The 13,263-nt window shown below is 37.8% G+C and overlaps 1 protein-coding gene across 2 annotated transcripts in view; it reads right to left on the bottom strand.

Moving 5' to 3' along the window:
- Positions 1–13,263, bottom strand: part of LOC113116291 (FH1/FH2 domain-containing protein 3-like) — a 153,874-nt gene that overhangs the window by 63,280 nt on the left and 77,331 nt on the right. For both annotated transcript variants that reach the window (XM_026284365.1, XM_026284366.1), the window contains exon 4: positions 685–752. In XM_026284365.1, the coding sequence (XP_026140150.1) occupies positions 685–752 (68 nt within the window). The remainder of the gene's footprint in view (positions 1–684; positions 753–13,263) is intronic.

Below are 13,263 nucleotides of genomic sequence, written 5' to 3'. Positions count from 1 at the left end.
CATTATTACACAATTAATTCATTCAAAATACCCATTTTGTACCAGCACTCATTAAATTCTAAATCATATACGTAGCTTCATATGTAGTTAGCTATTTTTTTGTTAGCATTTTGTATTGTAGCTAATGAGTTTTTAGCGTAAAAAGGTTAGCTTCACTGTTGTTTAACTATGAATTATGAGTAGTTTGTTGCCTGACAAGCTACATTTCAGTAGCTTTACCAGGAAAGTTGTGTATACAGTATATATGCTTCAACAAAGCTAGCATGTATGTTTATGTTTGTTTCTGCTCCAGAGTATTTGTGTGTGTTTATGCGTAGCCTCTGGCAGGTTTAAATTACACACTTGTTGACAGGTGTGAAAGTTTCAGGTGCTTTTGCCATTAAAAATGCTTAAACTTTAGTGGAAAGACATTTAATCTCATACACACACACACACAATGCGGTGGTCAGACATGGTTTCTCTGGAGGAAAAACAGTAGCTTCCAGCACAGCTTTAAAATCAATCAATGATGAAGACTCCAGCTTTGGTATCTGGCAATTTCTGTGCAGCGAGAGAAATTCCAGCATAGCCGTACAGCTGAAACATGCATGAAAACACAGATACACACTCACACACATGTGCTGCTGACAAAAAGACATTAGCAGGTGTTCTGCGCTAAAGCGAAGTCTAAGTGGGAAAGCTTACCTGAAAGATTTGCTTGAGAGAGAACAGCGCTCTTCGCAGCTCACGTCCGGTCGAATTGTACAGCTTTTCTGCAGGAGAAAACAGGGAAAAGAGATTTGAGTTGATCTCCATGTGCTTTACTTTCCAACATTTGCAAGTTTAGATGGAGCCTTTGAGCTATTCTAATATATTAAGGGGACATATGCTCAATAACTCAAGCACTTTGGAGCCCAGATTGTCATTGTGTTTACTGTTCAAACTGCAGTGCTTCAGTCTGCCAGTGTGTGGCAGGGTTGAGCAGAGTAATGTCTGTGTGTATTATTAGTGCAGTAGCCAAAGACAGACTCAGCCTCTGACTCAGCACTTACATGAAATAATGGGCATGCATCTCTCTCTCTCTCTCTCTCTCCTCCCTCAGTATCCTTGATTATCTCTTTATCGATGGCTCTGAGGAGCTGTATACTGAAACCACAGGCCGAAGCTCACAACATACTGTGCTCTCTCCATTTTTCTTTCTCAATGTGTCCCCATGGAGAACTCTCATTAACATTCCGACCTCAATATTGGCAGCCTGAGAGTCCAATTTAATCATGCCTACTGCTGAGTGTGTGTTTGTGAATGTCAGATTCTCTCAGTCTCTCTCTCTCTGTGTGTGTGTGTCAGTGCAAGCTTTTGCATGCGTACATTATTATATGCATGTGAGAAGGAACACTAGTCTATTAACTAGCAAATATACTGTAATACCAAAGTAATGTCATCTACACCTTATGTAAGGAAGATATGGAAATGTTTTGTCACAACTGCCAATGGAACTTTGCATTAACTGAATAAAATGCATAATATATAGTGGACACATAACATGCACGCCTATGTAAGGCAATTTGTCTCACATTTGGCTCTTATTGATTGAATTCTGGTCTCGGTATGGAGGAAATAACTTCTAGTTTAAGTCTCTAAATCCCCAAACGTTAAGACAGGAAGAGATTAAACTGCTAACATGTTTCAATGCTAATAATTACAGAAATACAATACTCCATACAGGAGCACCATATCCACCCTTTTAATAAATATTCTCAAGTATTTCAACTGAAGTCTTGCGTTTATGTGCCAGAGAGGAATTGTTATTCCGGTTTGGCTTTATAATTGGCCGGCACATTTCCAGAGCTTGTTTTCATATATTGTAACGGCAGGGTTTTGTGTTAGGTTTGACAGGACCACACCACTGTGATTTACCTCAGGCATATGTTTCTGTTGTGGGCCTCAACAAATCATGTGGAGCAAAGACAAGAACCGCATGAACCAAAGCCAGCCATCTTACTTTTCAACCAATGTGTCAGAACTTTAATCTGGCTTTACTCAGATGTAAATCAAAGCCACCTCTAGGGAGAAAAGACCTCTGGCACACCTGTACACCTCAGGATCCAGATTATAAACAACAAAACAATTATTTAAGTTAAACAAGTCTCTTTGAAACAACTTGTCAAAAGAATCGCGGAAAAAAAGTCCAACTGAACATTGAAAGATGATCATTTTAGTAATGTAAACATTCTGAATCCTGTTCAGATTCGGAACTTTTCATTCCAACTTTCATCTAAATATTTGTAAAGATTGCAAAGACTACACAGGAAAGTTCCCAACAGTGATGATTAACAAAAAATAACAGTTAATAACTAAACAGTTTTCCATGATATTTCCCTGTCAAATACCAGTATGTAGAATGCAGGGCTCATCAAACAGATATTAAAGATGAAGAGTGCCACTAACGGCATTAATGGTGATAATTTGATTTGATTAGTGTCACCACTAATGTAATAAAATAATGCACAAACATATTAAAGGAATAAGATTATTGTGATGATTTTATCAGCTATTTCGACTTGCTGCAGAGGATCCACCGATGAGCAAAAATGCTAAATTTCTCCTAATCTTTTCAGATGAAGAAACAAACGCTGCTCAAACAGAGCAATTATAGCACAAGAGTCCTAGATGTCACCCTTTGCAGGGAATCAAAAATGGTGTATTTGCAGCATTAGGATGCCCAGTTTACACTTTTAACTCTTCATAACACAACACCTCTTGAATTGTGGACATACAGGCTGAAAGACTTGTGGAATGATCTGCAGACCTCAGCAGCATCTGGTGACAATTTGTTCTCTTCCTCACATTTAATGCCATGTCTTGTAAAATTACTCTCAGAATCAACATAAACAACAATAAAAGCACATTCTGTTCAAGCAACCTTGGACTTGGACCAAACTTCCTCCAACTCCTGCTGTCAAGAACCTTGAAACCATCTCTGCTAAAGCCTCCATCCATCCTTTCCCCTCTCTCATTTGAGGAGACCAGAAAAAAAGGACTGAAAACATTACTCAGGAACTTCCATATTTGGCCCTCACTTTCTCTCTTTTTTCTTTCTTTCATGAGTCATTTTCTCATTCAGAACTCAGTGTTCTTAAGAGTCAGCATTTTCTCTCTCTAACTCTACCTCTGATTCTCCAAACTGGATTTCAACAAAACTAGCATTTTCAAGACTACTGAAAAGAGCTTGCTAGTTCCCTTTCAAGGGGTGATGAGCGTTATTTGTCTGACCATAGCCCTTTGGCCCAGGTGACCCTTCCATTCTTGCCTGATTTAAATGCAGAAGTCGAAAAAGAATGGAAGAGGCCGCTTTCTTCTCGCATCCATCGGTTCAGCATACGAGTTATGCTAACATCGAGGGCATGCGCGAAAACGGCTATGAGAAGATGCCCCCTGGCTAGAGACGCTGGCTAGCTATCTATCTGTGGGGGAAACATCCTCTCTTAAATCTCCCTCTTTGCCATCTAAGCCCTTCCAGGATACATCCGGCTTAAATGGCAGAGCATACACAGAAGCAGGTCAGCCTGATAGGCCTGAAGCACTGCCATCGTGTGCAATGAAGCCAAAGCCTGATTCACTATAAAGAACTGACTCATAAGAGTCTTTCATTTAGGAATCACCTGGATTGGTCATGCTTTATGCTTTTAATTCAATTAAAAGAATCACTTCATTAGAGTAATCAAACGCATTCGAGAATCAAACTGTTTTTACATTCATGTTCTTGTTCTATTTTCTCACTATTGTACCACCGACGTAATCACTGTCTCTCACGTTACCCAGAATTCCTTCCAAAACCACTCCACACTCACCCCAGACCTCCATCCTTTAAGCCAGTAAACTGGCAGGCTGGCAGCAGAGCTCTGTGATCACTGGAGGATGAAGGGTAATGAAGAGGAGGGTGAGCGTGGGATCATTTCTCACGGACCCTCTTATCCTGCCACACGGCCCAACGGAGACAGAGAGCTCCAGCGATCCGCAATCAGACACGCGCTGATTCAGCTAATCTCCAGTTCCTCTCTGCGGTTTCTGGATGAGTCTCGTGAATGTGATTATCACAAAGATCACAGTGACAAAAACATTCGATCTCTCCACAGTCATAAAACCACAGTCACGACACGGATCTTGTTGTATCATGCAATGAATCCTTCTCTTGGAATGTGTGTGTGAGACCGGCTCAGTAATTTTGCTACTGTGTTTGCGTGATCTCTCTATATGTCGGGTCAGACAGCCTACTGTAATTCAGCCTTTCTCCAATAAACCTGTCAAAGAGTTATTCCCGCCTGTCATACAGTCATGCATATCTGCAGACCGATACACACACACACACACACACACACACTTACATACACAGAAACACACACAGCACAGGGAGAGTGAGGCCCTCCTTTAATGAGAAATATTTCAGCTTTGATTAGTTCCATACCAGCTGGCAGGGATAAGTACCCGCAGTACTGTCCTCTGTCTCATCACGTTCAGGATGAAAAATAATAATAATGGACCGAGAGGAAGGGAGACAAAGGAGCCAGTCATACAGTGTGAGACGGAGAAAGCAAGGAAAGAGATGTACATATTTATAGTTCAGATATGTACAGTGGTCCTAAATGTATTTGAACACTAAATAAAATAAAATAAAATAAAATAACAGTACTTTTAACAGTGTATATCAACACATAAACTTTGCTGAAATTCAAATTCAAACTCATTTATTTACATATTGCTCTAGCAATTATTATCCTGTAAACAGATTTATTTTATATAAAATACATAAATAATAAAAAATAAAAAAATAAAAAAAAATATATATATATATATTCATAGCACCGTCCACTTGTATGTTCCAGGCAATTTGTAATTATTATCTGTTACAATTATGCAACAGAAGTAAATGTTGTGTAAAGGCATAGAGTGCATGCTAACATAATTTGCAAAACTCACAATTTTCCAAACTGCAAAACTCTTTTTTTACAAGAGTACAAACCAGGAACACACTGTAGTTCTATCCCTCACAGCCTTGTTTTCACTTCAGTCTAAAATTTAATAGACCAATTTGCCAACTTACATTAAACACTAAAAAGAATTATAAATAATGTGGAACATAAAAGAAGATACATTATTATTTGATATTTTGTTCATTCAGAGAAAATGGGGCCAATGTTGTTTTTTTATACCTCTTTTTCTCTCAATGTATGCACATGAACCATTATATCAAATGATTTTTTTGGAAAACCTGTAAGATTCACCCCATTTTGGGGTGAATGAACCCTTTAAGAGTGAAAGTGTGTGGGTCACATGTGACCTGAGGCAGTGCAGTTCAAATATTATCATACCCATGCACCTGCCGCCCCTCAGCAGCCCTTATAAAAGCTAAAGGAAGGGAATACAAGGATAAAAACATGAATCAGCATTTACAACTTTACACTCTTTTTCAGTGCTTTCAAGATCATGTCTCCTCTGAAACAGTGTGTGAACGCCTCCGTCTGATGATGATAATAATAATAATAATTATCCGGTAATAAAAGTAGGAGCAGTAATTTTGCTGCCTCTCAGTTGCCGCAGGGGCTGCGGGGAAGCAATACATGGAATCTGAATGGAAAAAATCTGAAAACACACACATACTCGTAAGTGAAGTCTTCATAAATTGATGAAAATGTTCACTTGCATTGTCAGAACTCGTTCAAGCTTAGTAATAGTTTGTAAAAGAATCATTCTTTTGAGTCAGATCGTTTCAGTGAACACTGATCTGGTTAAAGAAACCAGTTTGATTGATTCGTTCACATATGATTCACATTTGATTCAATTAATGACTGATTTAGTTCTTATGGACTCACAGCTGTTAACAGCTTAATTAAATGGAAGATTATCAGTGAATAATATCTTTTTTTAAATATTTTTTTATATCTCATGTCAAGTTATTGTATGATTTCAAAAGACTTTCAGTTTTATAAAATTGTAATAGTGCTTTTGCATTTATTTTGAAGCTTGACAGCTCCACTCTCCATTGATTGCATTCAGATGTAAAAGAACAGATGTAAGTAATTCATATAGTTTTGAAATTACATGAGGGTTATTAAATGATGACAGAATTCGATATTTGGGTGAATAATTCCTTTAGTCAACATGAAATTCTAAACTTATTGCTCTTACTTTTAACAATTAATCCATGTTTCATTATTTTTTCTTGTAATATTTATAGAATGATAGATAGAACCATAGAACCAAGTTCTCACACCACCCCACGGGGTTTTTTTTTTCTTTTTCCATAATCCATTCTATTTGGATTTCCTTAAAAGCATGGAGGAAAAGATCTGACGCTACTTCCGCTGCATCGCAACTTTAAGAAAAAACAAACAAGACTCTTCAGACCACCTGCATTATTTCCTCTCCCTCCACCTCTTTTGCTCTGTTCTTCATTTATGGAGAGAAAACAGGAGTAATTACAGTGAAAACCTCCCAAACATTAGTGTGGGCTCGTAACATGCCGCTTTATGGCCTGACGGGCTTCTCTGCTTTCATCCTCTCTGTCGGTCCAAACATGGAGTGGGTGATGGGTCAGAAATCACAGATAAACACAGGCAGGTGGGAAACATTAGGCAAAAATGCAGGTAATGGACTTTCTGGGTGGGGCAGCGAGGGAAACAAACAGCTGTGTGCGCGAATGAAGATTTTAAAGAGGGTGTTCAATGTGCGTTTGTATGTGGATGTGCATAATGTGAAGTAAACAGCTCTTCAAAACAGTGAGTATGGAAGCCCAGCAACTTTTTAATTAATTTGTTCCTGCCACTTGAAGTTTTTGTTCAGATGAACGCTTTGCTTTGATGAGCACCAGATGGAAGTCTGGTACTTGACGTTTGATTAGCTTTAGCCTAGCATGGGCCACACAGGCAGAAAACAGCCCAACCGGCCATGGCTTCCACAAACTGTGTGCCATCACCTACCCAGAAGGTCATGCTCTCTCTTCCTGTCAGGAAACAAGAGAAAATAAGTAACAAAGAGGACAGCCATCCTTCAGTCCATTTTTCATCAGCATCAGAGGCTGACAAGAAAGGCTCTCTCTTTTTATGGGAAACTTTTTGACTGGGAACAGAAGGCTTTGCAAAGGATCCATGATCAAAACGCCACCACGCCTGAATTTAAATAAAGCGTGAATTTGAAAACAACTCATAAAACATTTAAAAGGGGGTGGATAAAAGACTAGGAACCACATTAAGAAAAATGCAAGCAATTAGGAATCTGAGGATTTGTAAAAAAAAAAAATATATATATATATATAAATATATAAATACTGTATATTCAGAGTGTGCAATGATTTATAAAAACAACTGGCTAATTTTACGTATCTTTGATGTACGGTATGGTAGGGGTGGATGATCAGCAAAAAACCAGGATCTATTACAAATGTCAAACCAAAAAACAACATTTTATCTAAGTAATTTAAGTCACAGTCATGAGCATTGCCAATTATTACACACACACACACACCCTTCCTTTTGATTTTTTCAGTTCTGAAGCATTATAACTTCTGATCACACTTTAAGGTCCAATTCTTGTTATTAACAAACAATTAACTATGACTACTTCCTCAATAAACTCCTCATTTGCTGCTTATTAATAGTTAGTAAGGTAGTTGTTATATTTATGTGTTAGGATTAGGATGTGCTTTATAAGTACTAATAACCAGCCAATATTATGTTAATAATAGGCATGTTAATACGCAACTTGTCAATAGTGTGAATTGGTCTCTATACTAAAGTGATTCCAAACTTGCTTATGTATAATATTTAAAACTCTACTATACAACAACAGATATTAATAATACCAGAGGTAATCAAAAGTCAATGTGATCACTTCCGCACACCAATGACAGCAATTGAAGTTTTAAGAATTTTCAGGTAAGAACATTTCTAAGATGGATATCAGTGAGCAAGGTGCTGATACTAATAATTACATAGTTTAATGATTATCAATGCTGTAACAATTAAGTGGATTTGTGAGTTTGCTTCGTGAAGTTTTTGTTAAACTTCATGAGTCTTTTTTGAGTGATTCATTAAAAATAACCAGGTTACAGAGTCATCTATTTAATCAATTCAAATTCAGATCAATCAATTCAAATCTTGTTCATATATATATATATATATATATTAAAAAGATACTCTAAAATGTCATCCACCCCAGTATTTAAAACACAGCCTCCAACATGCCTCATTCCATTGAACAAAGATCACTTGTGATTTTGGTGCAGAATCCAGTTCTTGCATTAGAGTCTGGAAAGTCTGTTTTATGACCAGCAGACTCAGCTGTAGGATGCAGTTACCACACAAATGCACCATGCTGATACATGCTGACTCAACTGCACTTGTGTACAACAGATTTCTCTTCCACTCCTCTGTATGCCAGAGAGGACTGTGGAATATGAAACCCCTGCTGAATAAGCCAGAGCTGATCACCTTTCCCTATTACGATTTCTTCCCCTGGGATTGTTCTCGTTTGGCATACCTTTGCGAGGTTCCCATCAGACTGTGAAAAACCCTCTACTACAAGCTACCATTGTCTCTGCAGGAAACCCGAGACACCCATTATTTGTGTGTTAATAGATCAAGTATATTGTAAAAGCCCTACCCAAGTGACTTAAAAAGGGCAGGGGAGAGTGCAGTAATCTTAATAGTTATTAGGTCAAAGATGGAGCTGCTTGTGATTGCTGCAATGTGGTAAATGCGTTATGAACTTAATTAAAATGAAATTAACACATTTATTAAGTAGGATTCACAAAATTGATCAAAAGTAACAGTGAAGATATTTATAATAAAAAGAAAATGCTATACCTTTGAAGATTATTTCCATAAAATAATGACATGCGTCATGGTTTCCACAAATATTTTAAGCAGCACAACAATTTTCAACATATAAGATAAATAAATAAATGTGTCTGACCAATGAATCCTATTAGAACCATTTCTGAAAGATCACATGACACTAAAGACTGGAATAATGGCTGTTGAAAATACAGCTTTGCCATCAGAGAAATAACAATATATTAAAATAGAACACTGTTATTTTAAATTGTAATAACAATTCCCAACATAACTTGGAATATTGGATTTTTTTTAATCAAATAAATGCAGCCTTGGTGAGCATAAGCCAGTTATTTATTATTAATAATAATAATAATAATAAAACACTCATGTATACTCTATGACCATACAAAATGCACCCAATAATTGGGCTCTCTAATCTCCGGGCCCTCAAAAATTTGTAAGCAACAGTGTAATGCAGTAACCCACAGATGCAACGACAGGCAATGCAAGTACATACACACACACAAAACCGCATTAGATTTCCTTCCCCGTAAACATGTACCAGGATATGGAAGCACATGCGCAGCGAATAGACTTTAGTTCGAGTGTATGTTTAAGAGTGTCATTCAAGAACAACAGATCCACAGGGTTCTGCATCAAACGTCTGGAGCGCGGCCAGTCGGTAAGAACCTTTGGCAGCTCCTCAGTCATCCTCAAAAGCTGTAGCGCTCTTGTTGCAATAACAGATGCTGAAAGTACTTAATTGCATTTCAAAGCCCTGCGGTGCATGGCCCACTCCTGCATGCACTTATTTTCATAGCTGGAGCCTCGTAAAGTGCCGCTGTCCCCAAAAAAAGCAGGTGCTCGCAGCCACAAAATGGAGATTAATCATAGAGAGGCTCTGAGATGGGGTCAACGAGCTGTTAAGAGTAACATCAACCTGTTTTCTCTCTCTGTCGTTTGATCAGGCTTTGCTTAAAAAAGCACATTTGATGGACAGATTTCTGTCACTGAATGTGAATTGCAGTGTGGTGGTTTCTTAGAGTTTAAAGGAATGAGTTATAAGCCAGCACAACATCAGGAAATTGGCTCAAATGGAGATACACACATGCCACGGTTTGTATCGGAAAACAGATGGGGATTTTACACACACACACACACAGACACACACACACACACACTCCAGCACATAAATATACACACAAGCCGAGAGAGTCATGTATTTAAGACACCTGGTGATACTGGCGAATCGTCCAAAAGTTTGCTCCAGTTTTCCAGTACGTAACTGTCAAAATGCTGCAGATCTGAACCAAAATCAAGTCTACAATTTCTGGGTGACTTATCTGGAACTTGCACTCAAGGCACCGATTCCCTCTTTTCCTAGAAGATGTCATAATGGAACATAAGTTCTTCCAAGAGGAAAATAGTTCTGATAAGCTTCAAAGATCCTTTTAACACACAGATCCACTGACTCAGTGCCAAGAAACCAGCGTTGCTCTGAACATTATTATATTGGTTGGTTTGTTACACAAATATCTGCATACATGGTTGTGCAATGTGACAGTTTTGCTCACATTTGCAATTAAAAAAGTATATTTCAATAATTTTAAATAGGAAATATGCAGAAAACAAAATGGATGTATTGCTACAGGGAACAATCAAAGCGATGCAAATATGCGCACGTTTTTGTTCGTTCATTTGACTTGAAGTATCGCTACACATAGATAAAAACAGACACCAAAGTAGGTTCGAGAGCGATTCGAAAGCCCAAGGAGCTGTCTGCTCTGCTCTCTATAGCTCTCATAAATGTCCAAAACCTGGATATTTTAGGCAATATTAAAATCCTGGCCGGGACGTCTCGTGCATGAACGGCGCAGATGGCCACCCTAGCAATCTGTTAAATAGATGCGCTAGTTTTGTACCTCTCTAAGCTCTCCTTCTTCTCATAAAATAAAATATTTCAATTTGAATCTATCATGTCCACTACCATTAAGATGTCTGCGGTTGTTTTTTAAATGTTTTCATCTCTTATGCTCAGCAATATTAAAGCCTGTTTCCTCAAAAATAAATAAATAAATAATAATTGCGAGATTTTTATCTCGTAATCCTGATTTGTTTTCTCAAAATCGCATAATACAAACTTGCAATTCTGATTTTTGCTCATAATTGTGAGATATATACTCACAATTGCGAGTTTTAAAGTCATAATTGCGAGTTATAAACGAGTAAAAAAAAAAGTCAGAATTGTTAGATACAAATCTTTTTTACCTTTTTTGTTTGTTCAAAAATATAGTGACTTCTGACAACAACAAAAGTCTTACTGACCCCACCTTTTTTTTACTCAATATGTTGTCATGTAAAAAGCAGAATAATGTACATTCCGCAAAATAAACCCCTCCAGGGTGTATCTGAGTCCTAATAATGCATTATATTGACAAGCTAACCATACAATACTCTTTCAGTAGATCAAGCTATTTGAGAAAAATACAGTCTATCCAACCTGACACCCTACTATAAGAGACCCACATTGTGTCAGCATACACATCTCCCCTCTCATAGAGACCCACGATAATGCATTCCGCCTGCAGGATTCACTGATTCATCCAGCATCTCCTGTTCACTGATACAGATCGGCACTATGGAAGACAGGAAAAGTCCAATTTGGAGCATTCGTTCATTCTTCTGAAGGGTTTCACAAGTCAACCGTTGATCAAAAACATCTTTTGCACTGTCTACAGTATCTGCAAAGCAACAAACCTCAACCAACCCCCTCATCAAAACCAGTCCTACCATAAATCACATGAGCAGTCTCTGTTTTACACAGAACAATACAGGACAGTAACTCTGCAAGAATGCAAATCCTTTAAGATGGGACTCTGGGATCAAACACGGTCATAAATGGGGTACATCTGCATCTCAGGCCATGGGAGGGTCCCCGTTTCCATTGGGAATCCGCAGAGGAATAAACAAAGACACATGTTTGACGACCCTGGCTTCTTGCGATTAGACATGCCTAGCTGAGCACGTGCAGTAGACACAAAAACTTCCAGACTTCCCTGCTCTTGTTCAGTTGGCGAGAGACCTTTCACCTGTCAGAAAAAAGGTCTCCAACTTTCCAGAAATGGAATAATGTGAAGGAGATAAGATCTTTGGACAAAAGAACTTGTCGGCTCGATGACGTTCCAAGAGAGAAAAAATTCCTGTGTCGTTCTTCAGCACAAACCTTCAATGGTAGGACTGGGAATTGTTTGAAAAAATAATTCATTCCACCACTCCAGTCGAAAAATTTGGAATCGATTCAACCAAAGAGAATTGACTTCTCTTCAACAGAGTTTTTCATTTCAGTAGTTAGATCATTAATTCGTCTCTTGGTTGCTTGCTTATAGTGATGGGAAGTCCGATTCATTTCCTAAATTGGTTCTTTTAAAAAGGTTAATTTCAATGAATTGGTTAAAAAAAAGATCTTTTATCCATTTTGTATGTATTGTTAACAACTTTATGTCATATTATATCACACTGAAACATTCGCATTAAGCCATATGTGTGAACGCATATTGCTTATTATTACCTTTCATTTACTTAAGTTAATGAGGTGATGATTAACGATGTGTTCCTGTTTGTCAAATAATATTGATTAGTCTACATTTTGGACAAAGTTTTGCACTGAAGAAAAAAAACGATTCATAAACGCAGACCTGCTCTAGGTATCTATATAGAATAAACTTTTCTCATATATTTCATGATTTATCTTAAAGGGTGAAACTGCCTTATCCTGTTGTCTATAATGGAAAGTTCTGAGCATCATTCCGGCCTCCAGAGATAACTGATATTAATCAGTGAATATTAAGGAAGGAGGCAAGTCTTCATATTATTTAGTCACAACAAATTTTGTTTAATTTTACTCTAGTTTTTAATAAAAAACAAAACAAAAATAACATCAAAAACAATTGAAAACAAACAGTGATGAATCAATTCCTCAATCAAATCCAGTTGATTCCAGAGCCAGCCTACTCAAACACTGGACATTGTCTCTAAATATATTAAATGCAACTAAAAAGCAGACAATTAATGGAGGTAAACACTGCAAAATAATACAACCTTTTTTCCCCAGACTAATTAAAACACTCCACATCCTTGCAACTCTTGGTGAACTTTGATGCCTGTGGTCAGCCAAACATAAGGCCCACAGAAGAAAAGTTGTTTCGTAATGTCTAATTGTTAATAAAAAAAGCATGAACCATGCTGCTCGTCAACTAAAGAAGCATCTGTCTTGAGACAAAGCTCTGGGATTGGCCGTGAGCCTGTGCTGACACACAGCAAGGGGACCATCAATACTACAGAGTCCTTCAGCCAGCGCTGCTGAAAGCCCTGTGAGGACACAGGGGCACACATGACTAACTGCCTTTCCAGTTCCCAGGCTGGATTTACAACCCTGCAGCAAATCAAGCAG

This window comes from Carassius auratus, chromosome 16 (assembly GCF_003368295.1).
Source record: "Carassius auratus strain Wakin chromosome 16, ASM336829v1, whole genome shotgun sequence".
NCBI lineage: Eukaryota > Metazoa > Chordata > Actinopteri > Cypriniformes > Cyprinidae > Carassius > Carassius auratus.
Note: the sequence above shows the minus strand (reverse complement) of the source record. Positions and strands in the feature narration are given on the sequence as shown.